A 13,575-nucleotide genomic window follows, 5' to 3' on the forward strand; every position below is an offset into this window, starting at 1 on the left:
TTGTTATTTCAGCAAAGCACCATTTCAAAAGCTTTAGAATCACACCCTAATGCGGTTATCGAAACAAAACTTGACCCACACCGCGCATCAGATACTTATCAGCTCTTTCGCAGAGCCTAGTCCACAGAGATGATCTTTTTTCAAGAATGCCGTCGAACAACTGAAAATCAAATGTACGGTATAGAAAACTGGGTATAACCTCCCAGAAGTGAGCTGTTAATTTCTAAAATGCATGCGGTCACACGTGTGAATTTATGCATGGATGGCATAAAGAATATACAGTTATACAGTAGTTCAGGTGGGGAGCTGCGTCAGCGTGCGTAGGCTGCAAAGGAACAAGTAATAGGTTTATTCCATGCTGAAAAGAGAAGAAAGAAAGAAGAAGAAGGCTCCACGGCCGAAACTGTGTTTTCTTTCTTCTCTTTTCAGCATGGAATAAACCTTTTACTTGTACAGTTATACAGTGCCTGGCAAAAGTATTTATACCCTTTTTGAGTAGAAAGTTTTCAAAATGTTGCTGGATTACAGATAATACTTACACTAATACTTATAAATCAAGTTTAGGGCATACAGGTATATGCAATAATCAGGTAGTCTTGAATTAGTTAAGTTTGATCAAAATCAGAGAGAAGTACCACAATCTGAATGATATACTCACAGGATATAACCCAAACAATAGAGGTTAACATCTGAAATGTTCGAATAAGACGGACAATAACTCAGTAGACCTTTTTATTGTTGACACAGCAATAAAAACCACTGTATTTCAACGGGATTAAAAAGCACTTGTCTTGAAAACGCCTCCATGATTGTCATTAGGACATTTTATCTTTATGAAGCCAAGAGGGAAAGCTGACAAAGCAAGTAACAGTCCTTGACTCCTTTCAGAGCTGCGCTGATTTCTCTTTTCTTTGTTTTTCCCCAGTTATTCGCGTTGTGCAATTGTATTTGCAACATTTCCTGCAAAGCTGATTGAGAGGGGCGATTTCCGCCATGACGGCCTCCTGTCCTGTGCTCTGTGCTCACACTGCTCTGAACTCTCCCCTTTTCCTGTTGTGTTGCGTCAGCTGGGACAGGAATGTGAAGAACGGCATTCCAGGGCCTCTTGCTGCCCTCTTCAGAGCTGGGGACCCCGGTCCCAGCACTTCCTCCTTCACTGCGCTTTTCCCTGCTGTCTCTCCTGCTTGCGCTGCAGGTATCGTGCCCGCGCCTCCGCCACAGAGCTCTCGTCGTTCCTCCTCTTCAGTTTCTTCATCATCTCTTCTGCCGCCTCTTCTGAAGAAGGACAGCAAGGTGTGAAATGTGGACAAAGAGTGCACCATTTCTAAGAAGAATAAAAGCTGGCTGTGTCATTACCTTTGCTCTCAGCCACAAAGCCACAGAAATTCAAGGCCAAGAAGATGATAAACATGTAATAAATAGAAATAAATAGTCCTTTCTGGAATAAGTGCACTCTGTGTTAAAAACCAGTGCTACAGGACACTGTATCAATACTACAGTATTTAGGAAAATTGTTCTTCTTGCCTGGCTAATTGCCGAAATGAAAAAGCACTGTGAAGGAAGACTGTTCTACAACTTAATACCACAAATCTCTTGAGAGATGTAAAACCTGTCCTGCCATTGGAATCTGACCACACCTGTCTGTCTTTTAGCCATTTCTTTCCGTTCCCACTTGGCCACCTCCTCCTCCGTGACCTCCTCCCTGGCCACGCTGCTCAGCTCGTACGCGTCCACCTCATGGAGCTTGGGCAGCAGGTCCCTGACCCACTCGTAGCGGATGGGACACACAGTTCGCACGTACACCTTGGACGTGACCAGCATGTCGTGGAAAATGATCCAGTCCAGCTGGGCTGTGCAATCAAATAGCTGGAAAACAGTTTAGGTAAATCTGTGGGAAGCCTTCTTTTTCCAGAAAGCACTTAACAAACCAATACATTTAAGAATTAAATAAAAATGAACACACTGCATAACTGCAGCCATAGTGTAGTATAGCTGTAGCATATCTGTAATGTTATTGTAGAGAAAAATGATGAATGAGGAGTCTTTAAAACATGTCCAAAAGCACGATTCCAGACATGTAGCAGCAGACAGCGCTTTTTATATTAAACCTTTGATGTCCACCAAGCTAACAGCCCTATTAACTTAACAAGCTGACATGTTCTTTACCGATGATGATGGGTGAATGTGAACAACAGACCCATGTCCATCCATTGTGCAGAATGTCCTCCCAACTGACCTGCAAAAAAGAATTTTGAAATTCTGTTGATCGATTCCTCCATTACTCAGCAAAAATAAAAGGCCATCACAGAAAAATAAAAGACAATCCAAAAAATAAAAGCTTCATTTATCATAACTTTTGAGTTTCAATGCTTCTCAATTCACCTAGAGCAAAGTCACTTTTTTAAATAAAGTTCAACAGATCTGTCCAAGAAAACGCGCCTGCCCAGCTTGGAAATCTAAACAACAAAGGCCTACCTTCTAGCAACATTGGTGAAATATCCAGCACACAGACACCTTTGCAGTAGCTCGCTCCTAGAGCCGTCAAACTTCTCAGTCGGAAAATCCTTTAGCTGGGGAAAAAAAATCTAAAATTAAGTCCACGACAACAAAAAAGAAATCATGGCTACTGCATAGATGCCAAGTTACTTTAGATCCATCATCCATGACCTGTTAAGAGACAGGATTCACAAAGATATTGAAATAATAATTCTCAATTCAGAAGAATGCCCCAGTCATTTGGCAAACAGAAATAGCTTTTGGTAGCGCTCCGTAACGAAGCCATCCTGGCAAGGGTAGTTCACGCCGCTCGCTCCGGTCAGAACAGTGGAATCCGAGCTGTAGGCGCTCGAGCCGGCAGTGCGGGTCACCTGCTTGAGGCGAAGGAGGGTTTCTTGCAGCTGTGCTTCCACGCTGAGGGCAGACTTCAGGGCTCTCCAGTGGATCCAGTGCTCTCGGCACCACGAGGCAGGAGAGGCGCTGCAAACACAGAGCACAGCCCTCAGCCACCCTCCCATCCCCAGACCATTTACAACGCTGCTGGGAAGACGACACTCATTACAGACTGCCGCCCGGGTGATGCTTCCTCCCTGTGCTCACCGCTCTTGCTCAACTAAGGCAGGAAATGCATTCCTTCTCGGCTGGGCCTGTAGAGAATGACTTTCACTGCAGCACAAACGATATTATCTTTAATGAGAACTCGGATCGATGTTTTAAAAAGTGCTTCGTTACGGAATAATGAGAACCGCATGCCGCCTTTAAGGAAAGGAATAATTTTAGCTATCTTAAGGAAGTGTGAGCTGAACTGATGCTCACTGCGTTGGCTTACAGGTCTGGGTTTTCAAAGCTGAAAAAGTTACGGGACTAAACTGAAAAATGTCAGGGTTTCATGGACAGAGCAAGAGCTATTGGATTCTGTGAGGAGGTTATACTGTATATAATTGGCGTAATGAATGAATTGGAATAGACCATTGGGCATGTCTTAATACTGTAAGATATATCAATGAACCATTTTAAAAATCAAGGGGGAAATCGCCTCGCATTTCTTGCGGCTTAACAATTCTCCCAGGACCGAAGTGCTGAAATACCTGGCTGTATATTGTTCAAAGATGTGGAGCAGAACTGCAAAGTCACTCCCGCTGCCTGCTTGAGTCGCTAGCTGCCTGTGCTTCACTTCTGATTCTTGCTGTTTTTCCGACTGACCTATGTGACCCAAAACAGCCATGTTAGTATTCTGTGAGTCAGAGATCCAGTTCCTCCTATGCTCTGTTGATCAACAGGTGAACTATAACAGGCCTCAGTTTACACAGGAATATATCAAGCCTTTCCTACAAGGCGTCCCTCATGAGGCTCAGCAGAATTACCGTTCTAGAATACTAAATAATTCTGTGGCCTTCCAACACTTTATAGACAGAGAGAATCACACAGTTCAACACCTATTTGCAAGCCTTCTAAAATTAACAAACACTTGCTTGCCACGCATTCTAAGATATTTCCTTTCTCTTATGTCTGTCAATACCAGTATTTATCGATAACGTTTCTCCAAAAGAATTTCAGCATCAGGTGCCGGCTCCAAAAATACAAACCTATCTTTGTGCAATAATGAATAAATACCTAAAAAATGTTTGAACAGTTAACAAATGAACACTTGTTCGGATAGTTCTGCCACATAAGCAGATACAAGATACAGTACAGAGCTGTTTTATTTTCCTGCAAGTGAATGCACACAGTAATGGATTTGCACAAATACTGATCTATTCTTCAAGTCTTTATTTGTGCTGTGGGGCACAACTGCTCACTTTGCTGCAGATGAGGTAGAAAGGCAAGTTGCCCACACTTGACTGAAAAGGAAGAAAAAGGCCAGGTTAGTCTGAGGATCTAGCCTTTCAAATACAGATGACCCTTGTCAGATATACTTTGAGCGACTCTGCTGCAAAGACTTTGTTCCTGAGCAGTTTCAAAAGAGCATCGATTGTTTATGGTTTTAAGATGCGAGAATGAAGTCCTTTTTCCTATGGTTTACCAAGATTTTTTTTTAGCAATTCTCATTCTAATTGAAGACGTATGAACAACAATAAAAGGTAATACCTGTCTACTGGTATGGGTGTCACTGAGAGTCTGTAGAGCCTCTGATCGATATCTGATTTGTCATTCATGTTCTGTGTTAAGGGCTCCTAATGTCCCCCATGAAAATGACCACTGGACGTTCTGAACTGGACGTCCTGAGTAGTCAGGACCACCAAGAAGGCATTCGTGAATTACAAAGAGATACATTTATAAAAGCCTGAGATAAATTTACATTGGGAGCCCTTAAAGCTTGAATTGGTCAGTTATTAAAAGCTCCTTATAAGTACACATTCAAAGAAAACCAAAAGGATTATAAACAGTGTAAGGTTCTCCATTGTATCCAATGTGCTTGAGAGACAGAATTATCGCTGAAGGGAGTTGTTGTCTGATTTGGGTCTGACCTGGTCGAATGAAGACGTTCTCAACGGAGAGCATGGCGGCCACAGGGAGCAGCAGATTCTCACAGCCCAGCGCTGCTGCTTTGATCAGGGCCCGGGTCAGACCCGGGGGAAGGGGGAACTCCACCATCATCTGGCCCAGCCTCGTCACTCGGCCTCTCCTACAGCAGCAGCACAGAAAAGACACCAAGGACTGTCTCTCTCCACGGCTCAACGTCACGGGTGTTTACCTGCCCCTGTCTTTCCCCAATCTTTCTCCTTCCCGATTGCTCCTTTAAAAGGATTGACACTGACAGAGATCACTTCAATCACAATCTTACTGAAAAAATGTTCTTTGATCAGAGCTACTAGAAATCACTGCCATTTCAGCAAGTTATAATTCAGATTTTTTTTGATAAAGTGTCATTAATAGTCTAAATACATCCCTCAGATGTGTCTGATGGTCAGGTAACATAGAAAGTGAAATTTATTTTATATCAGATGTATGGCAGCTGCCACAATTTCTAGTAAATTAGGTCAGCAACAGCAGATATTTATGGAATTAATTTCTATTGGTGTGGCTGTACGCATTCTGTATTATTTAACTAAAATACAACACTGTCATTTACTATACTACTGTATGTGCAAACAAAGTGGGTAAAACTGTTCTCAAAAAGTGGGTTCTCATGACAATTTTGTTCACTCTGCACCTCAAATGAACAACATAATGAAAAAGTATTCAAACACATCTGGCAATTAAACCATTCTAATAGGTTTGTGTCCACTTATTATTATTTAAAATACAGATTCTATCTCCTGCTGTTAATGGGATACCCTTGGATTATATAAACATAAAGGGTGTATCCTTATAAGCATATACTTTATACTTTCCTTAAACAGGAAGTGAGATTGTCTCAAACTAATATTTGGGTGGAAACCGCAAGGGGGAAGACAATTCAGCTAGCTCTTCAGCTGCCTAGATTTTTTCTGGACCTTTGTGATTCAAGATGCTATCTTCTACACTCTCACCCTTTCTACTCCAACTGCCACAAGAGCTTTACGCGGCTGCAGGAGCTGTACTGTCGTACTGTTTGCTCCACGCGGGGCTCTGTGATCACAGCCGTAAGCACTGTGATGAAATGGAAGAGGTCTGTCCCTGCAGACGGACATCTAGGGCACGATGCTACTCGACTGCAGGCCCGGGAACCCCAGTCACCTGTCAATGGCATCGCACTGGTACAGCTGCTTCAGGGCCTCCAGAAGGAACCTCTCTTCAGGACGGTCCAGATAAGGGAACCTGAAACCAAAAGCAACAGCTTTTCAAAGGCACAAAAGGGAACGCAAAGGGAAATCCAACACATTCTAACAGTTTTAAATACACAAAAATAGCACATGTAAACCAGAGATATCTTGTCTCGTTTGCATCCTTCTTCTTTTGTGTGTTGTGTGTTTAAGTCCTGTTAGAGGTCTTGTCAAGCTGAGGTTGAATGTTAGTATCATTTTAATGTGGCAGGCAGATTCAGGCATGTTGCCTTCTGAATGACTTCACCTTGCCCTCTTGGCATGTCAAATTCCTGGCCTCATGTAGTCACACCACCAGCAAGAATGTGAGACGCAAAAACCTATCAGTTGTTTTTTGGCCCTTAACATTTAGCACAATATCAGTTCAATTCCAGAATAAGCAAAAATGAGATGGGCAATGGTGGCATAGTGAATTAACCTGTAGTGTGCACAGCGCATCAGTTAAATAGATCAGTGAAGGGTCCCAGAAATCATTCCATAACGGGGAGGACTTCTTCGGTCTTTATCTTGGGGATACCTGATAACATCGTCGATTCCCAGACACTTGAGAGTGAGGACGACAGCAGTCAGACTGGTCCTCTGTATCTCTGGAACAGTGTATTCTGACATGCACTTCTCCCAGAAGTCCCTGCTGTAGATCCTGTAACACTTCCCAGCGCACGTCCTCCCTGCTCTGCCTGCCCTCTGCCGAGCTTCACTCCTTCACAGCCAAGAGAAACCAACACACACGCAGAGATATGTTCACAAAAGCTTTGCTGTAATGTCTATTGAAATGGAGGCTATAGGAAAAGCTAGAAAGGCTAGCTATGTTTGGTTGATTTTTTAAAATGTATAAACCATGAGTTCATTGAAGAAAAAAAATCATATCTTTTGAAGCTGTTTATAATAGAACCAACATGAATTTTATTACTTTAAATTCCAAAGCATAAACCTTCTACGTAGGAATTCACTTAAGATCCATAAGGTAAACTGTTCTAGCTCATTTCTGGGAAGGTAGGATCAGGGGTGAAGCTTACATGATTAGCGCTCCAATGGCTGTTTCAGGAGATTAACTCCCCTGGGATTTTATATAAACAGCCGTGTGATTTTTCATGTCTGCTTTGTCTGTTACACTTCCAGAACTTACTTTGAAATTGGTACCACTTCCAGAACATCCAGCCTGACTCTGGAGTTGTGGTTCAGCTGTTTGACAAACCCACTGTCAACAACATACCTGCGGAGCAGAAACAATGCTTTGGACATAAACTGTAGGGAAGTTGGGGCTTTTGAATTCTTACTCAAGTCTCATACTGTAGCGCCAAATCTATTCTCCTAGAATTAAAGACAAGCACAGGTGTGTGTGTTACCGGTAGTTCATTTCCCATTTACCTTATTCCATTTATTGTCAAAGATGTAGCGGCAATATTTGTTGCCACCACACACTTCCTGATGCCCGCTGGAGGTGGCTGAAATATTTGCCTTTGCTGATCTGGTGAGGAAAAACAAGAATGCAGCTCAGCCATTATCGGAGGGAAGGAACCAGATCACGCAGACCCCACTGACAGCTCATTTATAAATTGATTTTCTCCGGAGAAGTACCAGTTGGCATAGATCCATACAGAGGCAGAATCAGCAGTCCTTCCACAGATCCGTCTCGCACGTCGTAACGATAGTCTATGGACTCGGCCTTCTGGTAGAGAATATCGCAGGCTTTCTCAATCTCGGACTGCCCTGAAGCACAGAAACACAACAGCATTCAGCTTCTATCGCTCTACGGCTCTTATGTGATCTAAAATGTTGAATTCTTATAATCCACTATGGTTCCACTGAGCTGTTACAATCTTTGAGTAAAGATAGCAACTCAAAGTAGCTTTTGCTAAAAAAAAAAAAGGAGGTGTCTAAAAGGTGTCTTTTGCTAAAAAGAACTGTTCATAGTAGCTCTTTATTTCATCCAAACTATACTTTCAAACCAGTCTGTCAGGATTCTGTTTGCAATGTTTTGTACTATGTATAAAAAAAGAGAGGTGTGTGAAATGGGAAACGGCGTCAACTACCAAGACCTTGTCAACAGTCCCACTATGAGTCACCTGGAAGGAACCCAAGCTGCACATGCAAGCTGTGAAGCACCACACATCAAGACTGAAGAGCAGGTGGACGGCTTGATGAGTCCCCCGGGCCTCACAGAATATAGTTCACCACTTCCTCCAGGAAGCATTAAGAAGAGGCTCCTGACAGCGTTCTTAAACATCAGTGACGAGACACATGTAGGGCTTACCAGTCAGAAAAACAAGCATGTCCCCTGCTCGCTCACCGGTGTGTACATCCAGAGCCACGTTCACAACCTGACCAGAAACACAAACCACGACAGGGGAACCGTAAACCACTGGGAGTCAAGGACTGTTCAAGATTGAGTGTGTTTTTTAAAGAGTCAAAGTCAAACTGATAGCTGAAACAAAGCATTAATAACCTCTCCAGGAGCTATGGTAATGCCTTTTCCTATCCTATTTTTCTAGTTATAAAATGCTCAACGAGAATGTCATCCATCCATTTTCAGCAAGCACGTGGAGTGGCTGTGCACCAGGACCTAACCTGGAAAACAAACGGATCCAGGTAGGGTACGCCCCAGGTGAGACACCAGTTCATTACAGGGCACACATGCACTCATATGGTAGATAATTTAAGCACATCAATTAATCTAGTCAGCATGGCTTGCTCATTGGATTGGATTGTGGAAGGAAACCTGAGCACCTACGTGACCACGATAAATGCAAAAATGCAAGACTCAGGATCTACAAGGCAGCAATGCTAACACCCCCAGATAACGGCAGCACAGAGTAGCCAGTTAAAAGATTGACTGTTCTTTATAAAGCTCTGATAAAAAAAAATGTTTGGCCAAGGCAGGAAATGTTATGGGAGTTCTTTCGTCATACAGCTGTCTTATTCAATAGGGCAGGCAGAAATTCTCTTAACCCACATTTGTGTCCCAGACATTTCACGACCACTTGTTGAGTATGAAGAGCAGAACAAAGCCATCATTCTTTAGTCCCTTGGACTCATATGAAATCAGCAGTTTTAAGTCTTATTAAGTTAAGAGTTCTTATGAAGAGCAGCAGGTTACCTCCTTTATATAGGCAGAGCTTTCTGTGTCTTTGGGACCAATGAGGTTGCAGAATATCTCGGTGACTGGGAATGTGCGGCCCGGGATGGTGAAAACAGGACAATGACCCAAGAAAGAGGAGAGCTTGTCTGTTTCCAGAGTGGCAGACATCACCACTACCTTCAGAGGGGCTGGCCGGCCTTCAGACCCCTCACCTGTCTGACACTGTTTCTTCAACAGCCCCAGCAAGATGTCCTGCAAGACACAACGCTACTTAGACCCTCCTTTATTACTATTATTACTATTTATTACTGCTTTATTACTATTACTGTCTGAGGGGGGAAAAAAGTACATTTCTAAGACGGTCTACAATGCAACACTAGCACATTTAAAAACACAAAGACATTTTCTTTCAAACTCGTAAGACAGGCCTCAAGCAAGAAGAGAAACACAAAAACAAAATTTTTTTTTCCCCATGAGGTCCATTATACAGTATGTACACATCAAACGGGAGACGTGAAGCAAACTGCCCCCCCCCCCCCCCCCCCCAAAAAAAAGCTCGATTCCATTCTAGGATCATTCAAAGTTCTGTTACTCTGGGCTTGCACAAGGTCACTTAACCATTCCAATAATCCTTGTAGACCACTATATCTCCTAGAAACATCTCCAAGTTCTGCTACCTCCTTGTGAAATATCATCTTTGACATCACACATGTTCAGCTGTTTGAGTGAGATGTGAGGGGTGCAGGGCTTGAGCCCAGCTGAACTCAAAACGTTTCGACATATGTGTAACCATGGTTAGTGTCCCTGGCCTACAGTTCCAGTAGAGCTTTCAAGGCCAGACTAACTCAAGGCTGTACTCACCGTGTTCAGGCTTCTTTCGTGAGCCTCATCCAGAATAATGACACTGTACTGGCGCAGACTGGGGTCCGACAGAATCTCCCTTAGCAAACAGCCATCTGTCATGTACTTAATAGCAGTGTCCTGTCAAAACATACAAGATTCTTACAAGCTTACACACAGTTTTAGTACACTAAGACTAAGTAGCTTTACATTCAACAGGTTAATGTTTTTTTTTTGTTCCAAAAAAAGTTGACATAATTTCTTTGGAAAGGCTGACAGAGGAAGACTACAATCTATTACTTCATCCCATCATTGCTTATTGCATTGCATATGCTTCAAAAAATGTACTGCTTTAATCCACACTGACCTTTACTTCACATTGATCAAAATCTTCAAATACCTGCTCATGATATAAGCTAAACTGTGAGAATCTAAAATAAAATGTTGTGGTGGCTAATCCATCACATTTACCAATCACACCTAATGGAAGACTCACTGTAATCTACACCACATCATTAGATCCTCTGTAAACATCAATGAAGCTAAAAGACCACCTTTTGTATGAAAAAAATACAGATCTATAAGGATTCAGTTGTTGCAAAAGAAAACGTTTCAGCAGAAGATTGCCACAGAATTATACATCTTCATAAAGAAGGAAAAGTCTTAAGCGGAATGTCTCACCACGCTCCTGAGAACTCATTGTAAAGTTCAACCATAAAGTACTGCAGAGAACCACTGCATTTGACAAAACCAGGTCTTAAAATCCCTAACAGCTGTCTACCAAGAAAGGACAATACTTGAAGATAATACCCTTACACAACAGAAAGAACACCAGCACTGAGCTGAGATCAGAGCTGACAGAAGGTGTCATTGCCCAGCCATCAACACAGGCACTTTTTAAAGCAGGGTTTAAAGGAGCAGTGAGAGAGGTTCTATTAAGAAGGAATAAAAAACTCGGAATATGCACACGATATGCACATTCTTGGGAGAAACTGTCCTAAAATAATTAACTGCAGGAGTAAATGGTTACATTTACTGTATATCAAGCAAGATATCCTGTCCTTGACCCATAATCTAACTGTACAGTTATACAATACACTCTCTCTATCACCCCTGTGTGATTATATCGATCTGTTCACTTGACTCCACGAGAGGAAGGAAAAAGCTCGGTTTCCCATCTGTTTGGGCACATTTTGCAATTACCACTTGCAAAAGAACTGAAATTGCAGAAGAAAGCCTGCTTAAATCCTGCACTTGCTGGTGTCATTTATTTTTCTCCATTCCTCATTTCAAGCTGGCACGGAGCAATCTTTGGTCTGAAAATGCATGGGGAGGTTACTCATTTACTATGCCATACTGGTTTAATGTTCTTTGCTCCCTCTGGCCAGTGGAAAGCACCAGAAAAGCATGCAGTTATGTTCAGGATCTACACAAACACAACAGACATTATTATAATATAAAAGATCTATGTATTACTTATACCCTTGCAGGGGTACACCACATTTACCAACCAAACCTAAAGGAAGGACTCATTGTAATCTACTCCTCTTCATTAGATCCTCTGTACACATCAATGAGGCTAAAAGGCTACATTTTGTATTACAAAATACAGATCTATAAGGATTCAGTTGTTTCAAACAAATATGTACATATTTATACCCTTCCTTCCTGCAGATCACAAAATTCATGTACCTATTTTCATATTTTTTTATAAATCAGCAGTGTGCCTGAAATTCTGTTCTTAACAAGGGTTAACAAAAGGATACTTTGCGTGATACACCTGCATTTAAAATATCACTTTCCCCTAATCTTGGAATGCAATGTACAACTGTACTCCCATCAGAAGTGATTTTTTCTGAAAAGTATTGGAATTTCAATACTGAAACGTTAAATAATTAATAAGAAAAAAAGCCACACATTTTACTCAAAAATAAAAAGAACATGTATGCATATGACTGCCAAGGTAAAGGTACCATAACTACCAGTTCGTTCACGTAAATCATTAATGTGATCACTTGTAAAAATGACAAAACAGCCAATAACTAATACAGAAGCTGAACTATTACCCAGGTCAGAGACATTCGGTTGGCAGGGCTGCATCACATTCTACCTTTCCAAGAAGTGCGAAATTATTTCCGTCTTTCATTGCATCTGAGTTACACATCCCCGGCACACGTGTTTTCCCCACCTACAGTAGGCCGCGCGTATACGTAGGCCTCCTCACCTTGGAAGTGCAGTCGTCAAAGCGCACCTGGTAACCAACCTCCCGTCCCAGAGAGCAGCTCAGCTCCTCGGACACTCGCTGAGCAACCGAGATAGCAGCCACTCTCCGCGGCTGAGTGACACAAATCCTACCTGTTTTCCCAAACCCTACAGGGTTAAAAAAAGAAAAGAAAAGACAAAACAGACCTGAAGCAAAAAATGCGGTCCAACGTAAAACACATTTTTAATGGAAATAAATGTATGCTTATTACGATATTTATGTTCTATCGTTATCATTGTGATTTAGCATTTGTACCTATTTTGTTATTCGACGGCTGAATTGGTACCAGTGGGCAACAAATACATTTGGGCAACTGTAAAAACGTGTATTTGTCCATTCCGGGCATTTTCACGATTAAGCTCAATGCAAAAGAGAACAGACACGCCTGTGTTGCCATTTCAAAATCGGTGCAAGCCGTTGAGACAGGTCACAGGCGTTCTTGTAATACTCTCCTTGAGGTAACAGGTTTCTCGGGAAGCGTTTTACCTGCTTCATACAGGTATTTCGGGAGCTGGGTTGTTTTTCCACTGCCGGTTTCTCCCGTGACGACCAGGAAAGTATTGCTTTTCACTGCCCGGACTAACTTGTCCTTATGTTGGAAAATCGGCAGTTTTTCCGAATCGCACAAGCTGCGTCGTTTCTCCATTTAAAACACGGTGTGCACTACCAACGTACTGCGGCAACCGTGTTTTCCCAGTGAGGTCCTTCTATGTTTTAATACAATCATGTCAAATTCCCTGGGACATCACTCCTAAAACTGGGAATTGTATTTTCTCCGAGTAACAGACTGCTGACTTCCACGCTTTAAAATATTGCATCATTATTCCATCTACTGCTATTTAAGAGATGTATATTACAAAAACATTGCGTCGGGACTGACGATAACGTCCCAGTATTACGTGAGGTTAGACTGTAATTTATTATAATGGATCGGTGTCCAAAGTCACCCTAACTGCTCTTGCTACAGGCTACAACTTAGTAGTAGCCTCTCCTCCGCTTCCGGTAGTTCGCATCTAAAACTCGGTCTGTCGCATGTTAATTACGTCATGCTAATATGTCGGCAGCATCAATCCGCCTGAGGCGCTGCATTGCCACCTTGTGGACGACACGCACCCGGAATGAACTATTTGTAAAATAAACAAATTCATAAA

The 13,575-nt window shown here is 42.3% G+C and overlaps 1 protein-coding gene across 3 annotated transcripts; it reads right to left on the reverse strand.

The window, feature by feature from the left end:
- Window positions 1–720: 720 nt before the first annotated feature.
- dhx40 (DEAH-box helicase 40) lies at window positions 721–13,461 on the reverse strand. Of its 3 annotated transcripts, none has more exons than XM_088906771.1 (17): window positions 12,911–13,461; window positions 12,386–12,531; window positions 10,183–10,302; window positions 9,340–9,573; window positions 8,497–8,563; window positions 7,821–7,952; window positions 7,611–7,710; window positions 7,369–7,455; window positions 6,760–6,942; window positions 6,157–6,237; window positions 4,965–5,122; window positions 3,585–3,699; window positions 2,868–2,976; window positions 2,476–2,570; window positions 2,167–2,236; window positions 1,638–1,866; window positions 721–1,272 (listed from the first exon to the last, which is right to left on the reverse strand). In XM_088906771.1, exons 1-17 carry the CDS (start codon window positions 13,068–13,070, stop codon window positions 1,154–1,156), a joined length of 2,205 nt encoding a protein of 734 aa, XP_088762897.1. In that variant the 5' UTR covers window positions 13,071–13,461; the 3' UTR covers window positions 721–1,153. The 3 variants fall into 3 exon arrangements, with proteins under 3 accessions (XP_088762897.1, XP_088762896.1, XP_088762898.1); XM_088906770.1 differs by having other exon boundaries at window positions 721–1,275; XM_088906772.1 differs by lacking the exon at window positions 7,369–7,455 and having other exon boundaries at window positions 721–1,275.
- Between the last annotated feature and the right edge of the window lie 114 nt (window positions 13,462–13,575).

This window comes from Atractosteus spatula, chromosome 27 (assembly GCF_055471065.1).
Source record: "Atractosteus spatula isolate fAtrSpa1 chromosome 27, fAtrSpa1.hap1, whole genome shotgun sequence".
Classification (NCBI taxonomy): Eukaryota; Metazoa; Chordata; class Actinopteri; order Semionotiformes; family Lepisosteidae; genus Atractosteus; species Atractosteus spatula.

What these genes read in the sequence shown, in the direction of transcription:
- dhx40 (XM_088906770.1), bottom strand. Translation starts at nt 13,070, where the DNA reads ATGGAGAAACGACGCAGCTTGTGCGATTCGGAAAAACTGCCGATTTTC. An exon ending in CATGCTTGTTTTTCTGACTG is followed by an intron (nt 7,953 to 8,496) that starts GTAAGCCCTACA and finishes TCTGTGCTTCAG; the next exon opens with GGCAGTCCGAGATTGAGAAA. An exon ending in TTTGAACAATATACAGCCAG is followed by an intron (nt 2,977 to 3,584) that starts GTATTTCAGCAC and finishes CTGTGTTTGCAG; the next exon opens with CGCCTCTCCTGCCTCGTGGT.